Genomic DNA, 15,979 nt, shown 5'->3' on the forward strand with positions numbered 1-15,979 from the left:
AAAATCTCTAAGACAACTCTGTTCATTCTTTCCCCTGGGTTTCCAATAACTTCAGGGTAAATTCTCAAGTTATTATTTTTTTAAGTAAACCTGAACACCAAAGAGGAGTATAATTCTCATTTATTGAACGAGTCTCATTGCCTTACCATGTGTATATTTCATTTTTTATAGAATTAAGAAGATTTAAGAGGTTATCTCAATTTGAATAGTTAAATAATTCTGTCCCAGATCATTCTACTATGAGAAAGTATTTACAAAAATATCATTTTAATTGGCTAGCTCATGTTCATTTTTTTCTTTTACTTTTAGGATCAATTTTCCTCTCGAAGTAAAATCACTTCCAAGGGAATCCATGCTCACTATAAAGCTGTTTGGGATTGGCCACGAAACCAACAACTCAAATTTACTGGCCTGGACCTCCATTCCACTGTTTCCAAATGAGTAAGGATGTCCTTTGTATAATAATGATATCATTTCAGTAAGACTTTCTTGTAACTAAATATTTTTCAGTATGTGACATGATGGCAAATTCATGAAGACATGTGGTTCTAAAACAAGGTAGATCAATATAAATCATAAGCATTAAAAGCAGAACTGAAATGCATAAAAGTAGAATAGGCTTTAAAAGCAGGCCTCATGTTCAGCTTGTCCACTGGGTCATTTACAATGAAAAGGTATTGGCATGACCAATCTTGATTACTCTCTGACCAGCCAGTTTCTCTGGAGCTCATAATTTAAAATTATTTGGATTAATCAGCTGGGCGTGGTGGCGCACACTTGTAATCCCAGCATTCAGGAGGCTGAGACTGGAGGATCGCGGTTCTCGGACAGCCTCAGCTACTTAGTGAGGCCCTCCGCAACTTAATGAGACCCTGTTTCAAAATAAAGAATAAAAAATAGGGCAGGGGGTGTAGCTTGGAGGTCAAATTTCCCTGGGTTCCATCTCCAGACCCGCAAAAGTAAAATTATTTGGATTAATATTTTCATTCAGAAAAAAAAAAAAACCCTGTAAGTCATGAAATTCCAACTAAAGTATGCGATATGACTGGCTAACTGACATTTTATTTTCAAGAAGAAATATTTGGTTACTTAAACATGAGTTTTCCACAAAAGCAAGCCAACTATGAGTTCATATATTCTCTGAGAACTAATGACCATTGCAAAATTTAGGAACAGTTAATACTTAGAATAGTTGATAAATTCTATGTATGCTTATCTGTGCTATTAAGAGAAAAATATTTCAAAAACAGCTTACTTATTTCCACGTAGAAAGACTTGGTTTAGAATCAAATGATGAAATTCAGAATCTTCAGAACACTAGAATCTATATTGTTACGTTAAAATTGCTATAAAGTATGATTCTATCCTTATGTTTCAAAAAGATCTGGCAACAAAAATGTTAAGAAAATTCTTCATCAGTTTTTATTTCCAAAGACTAGCCAATGAAAATAAATTATCATTAAATTATTATTATCATGACTAGATTCCCAAGCCACCTAACTAGTAGAAGCAGAGTATCATCAAACCATGATAAATCTTCACAATTCCCTTCATTGGATTAAATATGATCCGGTGTGTGTGTATGTGTGTGCACACGCATGTGTGTGTGTGTGTTGCTCTATTACTTTTTTGTGCTTTGCTCTAATTTCACATGATTTTTTCCCAAGATAGGGCATACATTTATCTCTCTAATCTTTATTATTTAACATAAAACCTTATATAAATAGGCAATCAATATAGGTTTGTTGACTAAATTGAAGTGGAAAAAATCAATCCCTATAGGTGGTTTAGAATGAAATACCATTTCAAAAGTCTATAAGAAACAGTTTGCCCTTAAAAGGAATATCCACTGCTGTTAGAAGACCTTTCAAAAATCTGATCTGTGTGCTAAGAATTCATTACTTTCTCGCCAGGAGAAGATGTACAGGTGTTCTTCCCTCTCATGAGTTTCTTTAACATTTCATTTGTAGTATTTTTAAAAGCCAGAATTTTTCTAGAATCATATTCCTAGCTATTCACTGAAATAAATGTGCAATGCATTTTATTTTCTCCCATTATCTAACATACTAATTTACATATACCAATAAATAAGTATTAGCTATACAAGTCTTTAAAAGTAATCGTCAAAGCTTGTTTTAAACCAGCTATGATTGTGAAAGTATTTTCTCTATGCTGTTGTGTTAAATGTTGCTTTCCAGTGGTAAACTTCTCACGGGTGGGCAGTCATGGAAGGTGGATATCTGTGAGGGACACTCTCTGGGACAATCTTGTAAGGAAAAGTGTTAAACATGTCAGAAAACACAACTGACTTCAAAGAGTACTTTAATAAGTATATTTGAATATATCTCCAACAGACTGTATCTCATGAAATATCTCATGAAAAATCAGACTGTGTCTCATGAGAAATCCAGATATTTCGAGACATCAGAAATCATCATGGTGGAAGTCTAGGGAGGGCTATGGCTCCCACTTTGCTTATTGTTTCAAGTTACGGATAATCTGATCCAAATTATTTGATCCAGATCTTTCCCGATGACAGCAACATGGTGTCTTAATTTCATTCCTGAGCATCAAATGAGCCCTTTTCATAAGCATGTGATGTTGAATCTTTATTACATTTTGAATTGCCCACGCTAGCCATGTGCAGTTGTAACGAGCACTTAGATCGTTATTTTTATTTTTCCGACATACATGGAATCTAAAAATAAGCTTCTTAAAGGTTTCCTGTTTCTTCATGATTTCCAGAAGTGGGTTTCCAAAGAACCAATAGCAATTAAATTCAGATCCATCTGTCGCAGATGCATCGATAGTATTTAAAAATAAAAATAAAATTTTATATTTTCAAGCATGCAAGCTCACCCCCAGTTTTCAAAAGAAAAATAACTCAAGTACAAAGGAAACCCTGGCCAACAAAACTTTATGATCTTCCTTTTTGTAGACAAGACGTGCACCGCATCTACATTCAAAGTGTTTCCACATTGCAGCGCAAAGCTATTATCCTCAGCTCAGCAATTTCTCGGAGCTCAATTCCAAATTTAAGTTCACAAGTATTGTAGTAGTTACTTAGCATTTATAAGTTGTGGCAAACCACTTCAACACACAGATTCTCCACCCTGAATGAATAATAAAATTTTCTGGGAATGAATCTTAAAAAGTAAATCTAAGGCTCAGACCTCCCTGAGGGTTCTAATTTATTGGCCAGTAGTTTTGCCTGAGAATTAATCATTGCAAAGCTACCAAGGTTAGTGAATGCCTGGAAAATTTGAATCTTTTTCAGAATCTCAAAAAAAAAAAAAAGGCTACAATAAGTCTTAATCCCAAAATAGTCTGATAGTTTAGACAGTTTCCTGAGTTGCTCACCCTGACCATACGGTATCGTGTCCTTACATATATATGTATGATTATATAAAATATTATATATATTTTTGTATACATATAATATATTTTTAAATTAAATAACAAAAATTGTCCTTTTTAATTTCTTATTGACCTTCCTTCTGGTCTAAGAAAGACCCTTAGAACTCAATCAAAATATTCATTTACAGATGAAGAGATTCATGGTAAAGGGTGGCTAAAAAGAAGCCAGGATGCAGATTGGACTTCTCTTCACAGGTTTTAGGACCTCAAAGTTTCCTGCTCGTGGGCTCCATACCCTACAAGTGAACACTTTGGGAAAATCTTACCACCTACAGGGACTCCTGCCTCAGCTTTGCCTGGGTTTTGCTCTTGGGCATGAAACCTATTTGTGTCCCAAATAATTCCAAAACATCAGATACTCAGGTTCCACTTCTTGTCTAGTCTAGAGTCTCACAATGCCACTAATACATGCATAGAATACTATAGCTAAATAATTCGTGCTCTATTCCCTTTGAATTATGGTTTTCTAGTCAATAAATATGTCAAATATTTAAGTCTAAAACATCCTTAGAGACATTGCCAAACAAATACTTGTAAATGTTATGGATAGCTGGCTAGTCCTTTTTCTAAAGGCATATCCAAATATCTCAAAGTATCATATAGCTGAAGAGCTCATATTTGTTTTTTTCTGGGGAAAGTTTGCAGTCCTATAATCCAGCATAACCACCATCTTCCGTAATCAACTACCAGTAGAACCCCAACCTATATGAAAACTTAGGAAAACCATGAAGATTGTCCAAGAAACTCCATGAATTTTACAGTAATAAAAATAATAATAATGATAGTAATAATCATAATCATCATAATAATAAATTGGTGTTCCCCATTTGCCTAGTGTTAAAAAGTTTCCATTTTCATTCTCTTTCCCAGACCACCAACATCTTAGTTTTAATTCTCTACATATCTTAATTGTACTAATCATCATCTTTATATTTTTCATTTATAAAATGTCTACAGAAAGCAAGCTTTCAATGTATAAAAAGGTGATTAAGCACAGTTTACTACTGGAAGGCAAAGTAGCTGATAGGGAACAAATGGACTCCTTAAAGATGGTGCCAAATACTCATTTCTCTCCACTAGGGTGCTCTAAAGTGCATATTGTATCAGTTTGTATTGGGGAGCTAGAAGTGCCCTGTGCCCTGTTTCCTGATGCATCTCCCCAAACACACCCCCATATCAAGTGCCCTGACTGTGCGCCTCAGGGTTAAGGGCCAAAGTGACTGTGATCCAGACACTAATTATCTAAAGACAGTAACAGCAGATTCTTTCTGTGTAGGAAACAGCTTAGGTCACTCAGATATTCAGCATAAAGCGTGACCAAGACGCATAAATAGAGTAAGACCACAAATAGCACACATTCTGCAACTCAGGTGTGCATAAAACCATGCAGATACTATATCCCACTCTCCTTCCTGAGCTAAAAACCCTCTAAGTAATGAGTAGAAACACACTTTCTGTCTACGATGAGGTATTATTGGTTCAGAATTTTAGTAGTGCTCTTGGAAGTATGCAGTCTCTTTGGGATTAACAAAAATGTTCCTCAGATAGCTTTCTTACACTCTGATATTCTTTCTGAGGTAAAAAGATACACAGGAGTAGAAAAGAAAGGGGAAAAAATAGATGCTTCGGTCTGATGACTTCTGATATCTAAGTCAAAGCCAGGTATTAGGCTGGCGAATGTTGTTACAGGTGATGCCTACTGCTAGTCTAGCTAGTGATTCAGCCATAGAGAGGATTTACTGGTACTTTCTAGGTGGCTTGAGCTCTCATAGGCAGCATACATCTGTCTGAGGTTTACACACAACTTCTGGTCGAGTCCAGCTGGATGATCCAGTCAGACTCCATTATCAGAGTCCCTTTATCTCCATCATGAGGTCTCCAAATTTGGTGTTATATGTGCTCCTTTGACTTCCTCCACCTCTTACATCCTGTCTAAGGTCAACCAACATCTCTTCCCAGGCAGATGGATGCTTCAGAACATTTGGGGTGAAGGTCATATATTGCTAAAAATAAAAGGGAAAATCACATTAATGATGTTCTTAATTTTGTTCCTATTAAACTAATTTTATCATCTGAACACTCATCTTCTGGTATTTTTATGCCAAACCTTATTTTTTCAAATGAGAATAAAACAAAAAGATATAAGATTGAAAACTCATCCTTCCAGAAGAATATTCTAAGGTCATATAAAAATTTTTCCCAGTGATTTTGGCAAATTATATTCCCTTGGGAAGATACTTTCTGACCATATTTTTGAATAGGGAACTAATACAGAAGGCAGGGTTTAGAAAGCTAAAGATTTTTATAAAAAGCTTTATTTAATTGAACTTTTCTTCATGTTTCACATATCTGTTAAATAGCAAGAAGGAAGTACAGGCTGCTCTTAATAACTTGCTTTAAAGTTCTCTATAAACTTTAATTTTGTTAACTTTAGTTCTACATTTTCAATGTGGCACATTAAAATAAAATGCTGTTCTTGGTGAACACTAGAATATTTTGCCAATATTCTGATTCATATACACAGCCAGGTATGGCTTCCTTTTTAAAATTTGTATAAAGATCTGTGGATATGGATGTTAAGCTGTTAAAAGCATCCCTCAATTCTTCCCTGCTTAATACCTTTTTTGCATGCATTCTCATTTACTATGGTAATTTACAACCAATGTTTAAATATCCAGAATGTGAATAATCTATTTTTGTGTGAAAGAACATTTCCTCTGCGAAGTTCCACGACTATTTTGATTCTGAAGATCATATGCTATGGTAATTTAAATCTTCTCTTTTTGTAAATTTAGAAATCATAGCTCCAAATGCCCAGGGAATCTAGTTGTTTCATGGAGAAAAAAAAAATACCTGAAAGAGTTAACATCTTTATTCAAGTTAGGACAATTTTAATCCACAAATATAAATCTGAGATTCTTAACCTCACCTTGCAGTCGTCATCATTGGCAATTGTGAATAAATAATATCTGTTATAAACATTTATAGAAACAATTTTCTCATGTGGAAAAATAAATGTAGGTATCTATGAAAATATCTATGCATGTGGTATAATAGAAATGAACTATGAACTGGCATCCGGGCTTGAGGAATATTATATTCATCCTCTAGCTACCGAATAAAGCCACAAAAATTGCTGATTATATCTATATTCCAGAAGAAAACAGGTACAGATACTGAGAGCCTCACTCCTGGAGTGACTTCTGTCTAACTGTGTGCTATCTTTTTGCAGAAAATCCATTCATGGGTCTCTGCTCTTCAGTGTGACACTGCAGAGTGAGCCGCCCTTGGAACTCATAGCCCCAGGAGTATGGGATAGAAGCCAGCCATCCCTGGTGACCCTGCAGGTATGTGCCAAGCTATGAGATTAAAGTCCACGCAGCCAGTACACTGGTTGATCAGTCGTTTATTGGTCAATTACAGAAACAATTTCTCCCAGGATCACACATTTTTAATAGTTTCTCTTCCTCTGGCCTGCTGGGATTCCTGAAATTTCTACCGCTTTTATTTTATATTCAGTACTCTCAAAGCACTTTTCTCCGGCTTATATAAGAGCAATTTCAAGCCATTTCTCCATCAGACGAGATCACGAGGGGGAGCGGTAGAGTGCTGCCATCAATATGCTCGTTTTGGACATGCACTTTTCCTTACACTGTCTGAAAACAGGCTTTGGTATGTGTAATGAACATGGTAGTTCACCTCGCCTCTGCACTTCATCCAGGTCCTTTATAATCTCCTCTATTGTGCCTTTCCTAAATGACTAGCAATTCGACCGAGTAGTGGGAGAGAAATTGCAAACATAATCCATTTATTATTATTATACTTTCATTTTCTTCCTGATGGCCTTCCTACTTTCAGCAATTTGTAACCATGAATAAAAGGTGGTCAGTGACTCCAGGATTTGGTCCTTGCTGCTGATTTTTCCTCGTTTCATGACAATAGTCCATTGTGTTGGTTAGATCGCAGAAGCAAGGATTCTCTCACCTATGAAAAGGCAGGGATTACGAACTTTCTTTCCAGCAGAAACTAGGAGCTGCTACCTGGGTGGTGCCTCTGGAATAGAGTTTCTCAACATCAGCACCATCTTGGACTGGATAGTTCTTTGTAGTGGGAAGCTGACCTGTCCCTATGCATCATGAGATGTTGATAACATCCCTGAGCTCCAGCAGCCCCTCCCCAATTCTGACAGTTAAAAATGTTTCCAGATACTGTTAAATATGCTCTGGTAAAAATTGCTCTCAGTTACAGATCACTGCTTTCTAGAGGAAGCTAGTAGTGGCGGGGCTTAAACTCACAGGATTGGGGTTAGGGTGTTGGTAATAAGGTTTAGAAAGAGACACAGAAAATTGTTGGAAATGGAAGGAACAAATTAATACTATACAAATGTGGCTTTATATTATGGCAAAGGAAAGTCCTACCAGACTGCATCTAAAGACTCACTTTATCTTGGCATGTCCCACTCAACCCGTCATGACCGATCAGCAGATATCCTATAATAACAGGGCAAAAAGAAAAGTCACCATAAACCCGATAAACATGTTCTCCCAATGACAAATAGCAAAATGCTGGTGGCACAAAGCATTATGATAAACACACAACAATGATAGAAAAATAGGAAAGGCTGGTCCAGGCAATCCAAGAACACACAAGATGGCTGGAGAGACAGACTTTCACAGCTCACCCTGATGCAGTGTATCAAATGCTATAGCTGTTGCAGGGGCACTGGCCCAATGGGGAAAGCGATGGCTATTTCTGAGGAAAGTAATAGCAATATGGAAGAAATCAGGAAACTGAGTCCAAGAGCGCTTGATCTTTAAATGCCCTGGTTAGATTGAGCAGCAAATTCTTACCAACTGATTAAAGTGTGTGTGTGTGTGTGTGTGTGTGTGTGTTGGGGCAAGAAAAATCCAGTCATGAAGGACTGCACAGTGCAAAAACAGTGATTCAGAAAGGCAGTGTTAGTTTCAAAATATGGCAAGATAACTAAGATAAAGAAGACATTATGTGCCAAACAGTGATGAATGGTGGGAAATGATTAAGGGAGTAGATTGTTTACTACAGTGGACATGATTATCTGGGCAGTGAGTCATAGGAAGTAGTTCTGGAAATAATGTAGACAATATCCTAGAAAATAAAATGATAGAGTATGTGGACACTTAATAAAAAACATCTTAGTGCTCTAAGCTAAAGATCACAGGGTCAAAACTAAGGAAAATAAAGTTAAGTCGTAGGTTTTCACAACTATCCTAAACGGAAAGGGGCACAACTTTACAAAGGGAATAAATAAGGAAACAAAAACTTGAGTTCCTGAGAAATATCTTTAGTTTTAAGAAAAATGATGCAGAGAAAGAACAGACCATGTTCAAGAGAGTGACAGGATGAGCTGAGTGTGGGATACGCTGCATTTTATGTAGACTTGTAAAGTATCCAAATGTAGGTATCAGCTATCTTTCTTTAAAAATTGCATGAGTGTTTTTAATGAGACTTCCTGCTAGATCCAAACCACCTCATTTTAACAAAGTCTGTCTTCCTATCTAACTATAACCAGGAAGCTGCGGGTACCCATTTATGACTGGAGGTTTTTTGAGGCTATAAAGGTGGAATAAGAAGTAAGAGAGATGAAGAGATGAGGCTCTTCTTGTACCTCTCAAAGGGCGTGAATAACTCCTTTAGGAACACTGATTCTAGCAAGAAGATTCTGAAGAAAAGTGTCAAATATTCAACAGCAGCACAGATTTCCAAGTTGAAATCTAGACCCATAATAGAATCCATCTTTCAAAAACAGGAAAGGATTGGAGCCTATAATAATCATTCAACACTAGGCAAAATTAAATCACCCAATTTTACAAAATAATTTCAAGTGGTAGAGCTATTCGGGGAACATCGTGGCATGTTTTTAAATTGACATTGAAAGACACAAAATAAAATAATAGTATTTGAGGTAGTAGAATCAAAACCATTAGTAACCAGAATCTATCTTGTGACCCAGCTAAATTTCCAGCACTATTTTTTAACCGAAAGATGATGAGAGGAAGAGAGAGTTAGAAGCAAATTCTGCTGCCAGTGGTTTTGTGAAAGAATGAGTATAGCTCTCAGGGGAAGCAGTCAGGCTGAGAGAAACTCCAGATTCTAATCTTCACTTTTTTAATAGAAAACTTTATGACCTAGAGAAGTCACTTAGCCTTTCCCCTCTGCATCGACAGGATTCCACCATGCCTCTCTGGCTCCGGAGGGACTCTACTTCTCTGATTGTCTTTATTAGTAGAGTGGTTGTCCCCACAGTATAGCCAACCCAGTTCAGCAAGAGATGTGATACGTCACGGAACATGATTCCTGCAACTCAACATTTTCTGTCCCATCCTGTGATTGGTGTATCACCCAGAATCTGAGGACAGAGTAAAGTTGATCTGGGTTCAGAAATGGTGACAGATAATCAGAATATTTCTCAACTCCCTTAGCCTGGGTCTCCCTCAAATTCTTTAGAAATGTAACAGTAGAATGACTATCCCATTTCTAAGGACTAAGAGCAGAGTTGTTTTGTACGTGTTAATGTTCTATTATGTAATTCTCTGTTTCCTTACCTCCCCACTAATGTCTAAATTAACCACAATTTTTCTTATTTTTATCGCTTCTCTCCTGGTTCTGAACAGCCACCTCCTCTGGTGCTGATGCTATGACCTTCTGTCTTTCCGCTCACAATTCTCCCTGGCTATTCTCTCCCTGTCTCCTTCTTAGGACTTCTGCAATCCCTCATTCACTTCAGGGTTTTCCCTGTTGGCTACTGCCATTCTCAAGCAGTTTTTTTTTTTTTTTTCAGTACTAGGGATGGAATCTAGGGGGCATTCTTCCTCTGAGCTACACTCCTAGCTCTATTTTTTAATTCTTTATTTTGAAATAGGGTCTTGCTGAGTTCAGAGGGCCTCACTAAGTAGCTGAGGCCATCTGCGAACCACAATCCTGTCTCAGCCTCCCAAATTGCTGGAATTACAAGCTAATGCCTCCATGCCCGGCTCTCAAGCAGCTATTTTGAGCTATATTTCATTTGTACATTTCATTTTTCATTTTTTGTATAAATCATTACTATTTTAATTGTATGTATTTATGTGGTACCATGTAGGAATTCAGTACAAAGATGCCATGACAAAATCAGAATAGTGGGCTCTCCATCTCTTTAAAATTTTCAAAAAATTTTTCATTAACACAAAATTGTATGTATTTGTGAGGTTTCACATGATATTTCACGCAGCACATGGTTTTTCTTTTTAAACTGCTCAGCATTCTCACAACCGTAATCTAAAGACCTGACCATGTCGCTTAGAGGAAAGAAGATTCATTTTCTCATGGGTTTGACTTCAGTCCAGGTGAGGCCGGGGACCACGAATCTCAGGGCAATGGTGCCGGGGGCAGAGAAAAAGAGCACATGGGCTGTGTTCCTCACATCATGGAGGCCAGAAACAAAAGAGAGAGCAGGGTGGAGGAACCATATCTAATCCCCAAGGCCACAGCCCCAGGGACCACCTCCCCGGCCACAACTCCCACAAACTCGGCCTGGGTCACCACCCAGGTAAATTCGTTACAATGGATGCATCTACTGCTGGGATTACGACCCTCATGACTCAGTTATCTCAGCTCCAAACCTGGATAAATTAGCTCTTGAGGAGACACTTTATATCTCACTATAACTATATAATTTGGTAGCTTTTTTATCTTCAGTTGTGACACAGGAAGGGTTGGTGGAACAAGGCATAAAGGTGAGATAGTAAGAGGAACTTGAGAAAAACATGAGAAATAAATTTAGTATGAACTAAACAGGGTGGAAGGAAGAGAGAGGAGGTAAGGAAAGTAGGTGCGTCTATTCACATGGGACCTGAATAGACATAAAGAATTGCTGGTATTATTTTGAAGAAGAGGGGAGGCTCACCTTTGGGACAGTTGATTTCTGTTGCTTACTTTGTCCTTCTTGAATTCAAAATCTAAGTAGTCACAAGAATGAGCCTTCTAAGAGTTAGATCCAAACCTGCCATGTTTCTCTTTCCACTCCTTAACGACTCAGGACGAGTTGGGAGAAAAGGTCAAGCCCACAGCGCGGCTGGCTCCCATCCCGTCTCAGCCAGTACCTGTGTGACACTTCAAGCTCCAGCAACTTTGAAAATGCTATACTTTCTGACATTCACATTGTGCTTTTACCTTATGTGAATATTTTTTCCTGTCTGGAATACACTCACCCTTCCCCTTCACTGTCCTCTGCCCAGCCCTGTCTGCATGCCAGCCATATTTCACAATCCATGGACCCTCCTCATGGAACCCTGCCATTACCCACTCCATGCTAGGCTAAGTGTCCTTCTTCTGTGTCCACGTAAACCCAGTAACACTTTTATCAACCGTCGACCATATTATCTTTCTTTCTACTGACTGAGAGACCCCTGATGGCTTTGAAAGTATTTTTCCCAAGTATTTATTAAATTAATTATATGTGTTTATGTTTCTGATTACTACAATAAGACAACTCATGGACATTTTTTTAACTCAGCACCCGCCTGCTTCTCTGACCCCGATTGTCAGACGCTCATTCCTGCCTTTTGTCTAAGTGGACCTTCGCGCAGATCCCAGATCTTAGCTCTTTAGTCACTCACGGTATTTTTTTTTCATCTAACATTTTATTACATTCTCATTCTCCAAGAGCAGAAACAGCAGGGAGAGGTACGAGTGTTATCTTTGTCACCAGGTCCTTAGAACACATGACATGCATTTTCAATTCTAGCAAAGATGCTTTATTTCCTCTCTCCAAAACCACCATTTGGGTCCTTCTTTTACCATATTTTCAGGAGATGTATCACAATTGCCACCTTTTCTTCCTCTGAATTGCCATAAAGCTTCTGGCTTTCTAAGACTCAAATTCACTCAGAGTCCAGATGCAAGATCTTTGACTATGCGGACAGCATCATGGGCTCCGAGCTAGGACCAGCGTCGCCTAAGGGGCATGCTTGTAGGAAGTGGACACTAGGAACATCCACAGGAACTCCTCTAGCAGTTCTCCATCATGAATCATCCTATGAGGAATGAAACCATGAAGGCCAAATGCAAATGGGGAAAGATGAGAAGGGGAGTAGAAGGGATTCATGAAACATACGACATCAAGGTCAAGTGTGGAGCACTGAGACAGAGGAGGTAGGATGATCACCTATGAATGCTTTCCTGTAGCCTACAGGAAACACCCCATAATTTTTAGTTGTAAAAGAAGTTTGAGGCTAAGGCCAAGCTTAATCATCCAGAATCATGGGAAAGGAAATGGAGTCATATGTTTTCATTATTGACTTGAGGCTCAGTTTTGAAGTACTGTGTATTTAGTGTTTCCAATTTTACTTGTTACTCACCAATAAGCTCTCTGATGGCAGTAGATACTACTATATCTATTTATTTTTTATTGAAAATAAATGGTATACACTTAAACTGTACTTGATGCCCTCTCTCCCAATACTATTATGTTTATATGTCGCATAATCCCAGGGGCTCAAAAGTGCCGTAAACAAATATATTAACAAATACTATTCAGGAACTTCTCTTTTATAAAATGTTATAGTGAATGGTGGCTGAAAAGGTGGGGCCGGGAGATTTGCCAAATGTTTTTGTGCATGTATATTCCTATAATTTTATACCCCAGCCTGCAATTGCAATGCTCTAAGTATAAAAAAAAAAAAAGAAATTCCAATGTTTTCTGTCAGTGGCTCTCAAATCAGTAAACTGTTTCATCCATAATTCACAAAAATATAATTTGACATAAGAGTTCGCTCATGTGTTAGAAGTAAAGATTATTTGCTAAGAAAAACATATCAAAGAGTTTATCTTGAGTTTGTACCCAGGGACATTTGGCATTCTTATCATCCACTTTCCTCACCTCTTCCCCTTGGTATTTACTCAGGTCTGACATAAAATTGTTGTAGCTCATGAAATACTCTTTCTAGTGTTTGTGCTCCCAAGTTCCTAACAATAACAGCATGAAGAGTAACATGGGAAAAGCTAGTGCTAGATGGACTTCCACCCAAGGAACTAAAGTCAAGCTTTCAAGATCAGTCACTGTCTAGAGGAACAGTTGACTGTAGCATTGCTTTGCGTTAGCTTCTCCGTCACTTGATTCTTTTATCGTTTTGAAGTGATTATTACAATCCAATGCAAAGATTATACCCAAAATAAGAATTGTGACAAATATTAGGGATTCTAGATGAAAGGTACTAAGCCCCTCTCAACTACTTAAGGACTCCAGTCGATTCAACTGTAATCCAAACCAGAACTCAAACAGTCTACCCTCTTCCCAATCTTCTCCAAATTTTTAACCTAACATAATCCAACAGAGTAGAACAAATTATTCGGGTTTCCCAATATTTAAATTTTAGGATAACCTTAAGAAAACATTATGCGGTACTAAAATACCCAGCTTGTGTACATAGTTCGGAGCAGTACTTTATGTTAACTGTTGCTTTGTTTACTAGAATCAGAGCACCAGTGAAACACGTCTTAATTGACAGCACACTGCATCATGATGAAAGGGAGCCTAGACTCTAGCCCTGTCTATAAATCTGAACTACAGAGCCAAGCAAAAATATTCTATTCCATTATATAAATGTACTCGCAAAAGAGGTCGTTACCATAGTACAACTCACTCGTGTCTACAAGATGTTTCACAGACTTGGGGGCTTGAAAACATAGAGAAACTTAATTTTTCCAAGTGGTAACATGAGAAATTTCTTTATTTCAAAATAGAAAGACATTTTAAAACGTAGAAAGGATATGATTTCAGTATTAAATAAAAATATGTCATAGTTAGCTTTATAAAGTTCATATGTAGCTGGGCGTGGTTGCACACACTTGTAATCCCAGCGTTTGGGAGGTTGAGGCCGGAGGATCACTGATCGAGGCCGGCCTCAGCTACTTAGTAGGCCCTCCCCAACTTAGTGAGACCCTGTTTCAAATTAAATAATAACAGATAGGGCAGGTGCATAGCTCGGAGGTTGAATGCCCTTGGTTTCCATCCTCAGACCCGCAAGAAAGAAATAAACGTCAGACATTACAACACAAATATATAGTATAAAAACTGACCAATAGCATATATATTGAAATACCAAGGTCAAACTTTAAAAATTGTTTCCAAGCAATAAATAACATAGAAAAAAACAGAAATTAATTTTAGTTTTTACAATTATAGCATAAGATTATTAAATGAATAGTGCATTTGGAGGTACCTTCCTTTGAGCCACTGTAAATCATTTCTTTATTTCAGATTGATTTCCCAGCTACTGGGTGGAAGTTTGTGAAAGCTGATGCTGGAGAGGGTGGAGCTCATCCCGAAGAACCTCCAAAGGAGTGCCTAAGACATATTGCCAGGCTTTCCCAGAAGCAGTCCCCCTCGCTGTAAGTGGCCCCGGCCTTGTGACTGAACATCGTCTGCTGTGCACGGTGCTATATCCGTCACACTGAAGCGCTCTGTCTTCAGCCTGTGAGCCTCCCTTCCCCATCACTCCTTCATTTCCTAAAGTCTTACCTGTCGGATGATGAAGTAATGTACAGAAACCCACTCAATCATGGTGTGAGCCTTTAAAGAGCTTCTCTCCTGACCAGCTCAGAAACTTACACTTTAGACTAAGGAAGAGTAAAAGGTTTCTGAAATCGTTCAGTTCAAAAACCAGCAGAGAGGGTTTGGCTGTGGAACAGCAGAGGGATGATAAGCCATTGGTCAGCCAGCTTTAAGTAGGTTGGGAGTTATTTTAGTAAACAGAAAAAAAAGGGAAAATTTAATTATCCTGGCAAATTAAAAGAGCACAGAAATTAATCACACTTTCCTTGCAGTAAATTACTAAGTAAGGACTTAGATTTTGTTGAGCAGTAATCCTCTAAGTAAAACCAGAATCCCTGGAAGAATTAGAAGGTGGTTAGTGGCGTCGGTGTTTAATATTTTGTAATATGTAAGTCGCGGTTGATTGTGCTCGTTAACAACATGCTAAGGGCCTAAAACTAAGAAAGGGCTGCACAGACACACACACACACACACACACACACACACCATTTGTTTGAGTGTGTGTGTTTATATGTATATATATTTTTCATAAGAACTAAGGAGAGGTTACCAAACTTATTTTCCTTTCTACCCCTGAAAATGTACCTTCTTTGAGCAAATAAAGAGAAGACGCAGTGACACATTTGCACTCTTGTAGGTACCTCTACCTCTATTCTGTTCTAGCACCATCTGGTGGGAGGTATCTCCCACGTTGGGAAGCTATAGACTAAAGTATCTTTGCACAGCGTCTGGTATAAAAAGTTACTTTATGGACCAAAGATGGTGGGAGAGCCAGAGTCCTCATGGCACAGATGTTGACAATCCATTGTCATACTAGACTATGGCCGTCTTAAGTGAGTGCAATGCCGTCCTTCTACTTCTTACCCAAAAATATCAGACCTTGCGGTTTAGTGATGGTGTCATTTGTAAGAGGCGAATGCATTTGTAATGGAGAATTCTTTTCTGTGGAAAAGGAGGCACTGCTTTGAAACTATCAGTATCTTCATAAAAGAA

General features: G+C 38.0%; 1 protein-coding gene across 1 annotated transcript in view; it reads left to right on the forward strand.

Moving 5' to 3' along the window:
- Positions 1–15,979, forward strand: part of PIK3C2G (phosphatidylinositol-4-phosphate 3-kinase catalytic subunit type 2 gamma) — a gene marked incomplete at both ends in the record, with an annotated part of 285,908 nt that overhangs the window by 71,360 nt on the left and 198,569 nt on the right. Inside the window, 3 exons of the mRNA XM_080705040.1 lie at positions 310–441; positions 6,650–6,764; positions 14,693–14,823. Of these exons, the coding sequence (XP_080561166.1) occupies positions 310–441; positions 6,650–6,764; positions 14,693–14,823 (378 nt within the window). The remainder of the gene's footprint in view (positions 1–309; positions 442–6,649; positions 6,765–14,692; positions 14,824–15,979) is intronic.

The sequence above is a fragment of the Muscardinus avellanarius genome (genome assembly GCF_963383645.1).
Source record: "Muscardinus avellanarius genome assembly, chromosome: 11".
Lineage (NCBI taxonomy): Eukaryota > Metazoa > Chordata > Mammalia > Rodentia > Gliridae > Muscardinus > Muscardinus avellanarius.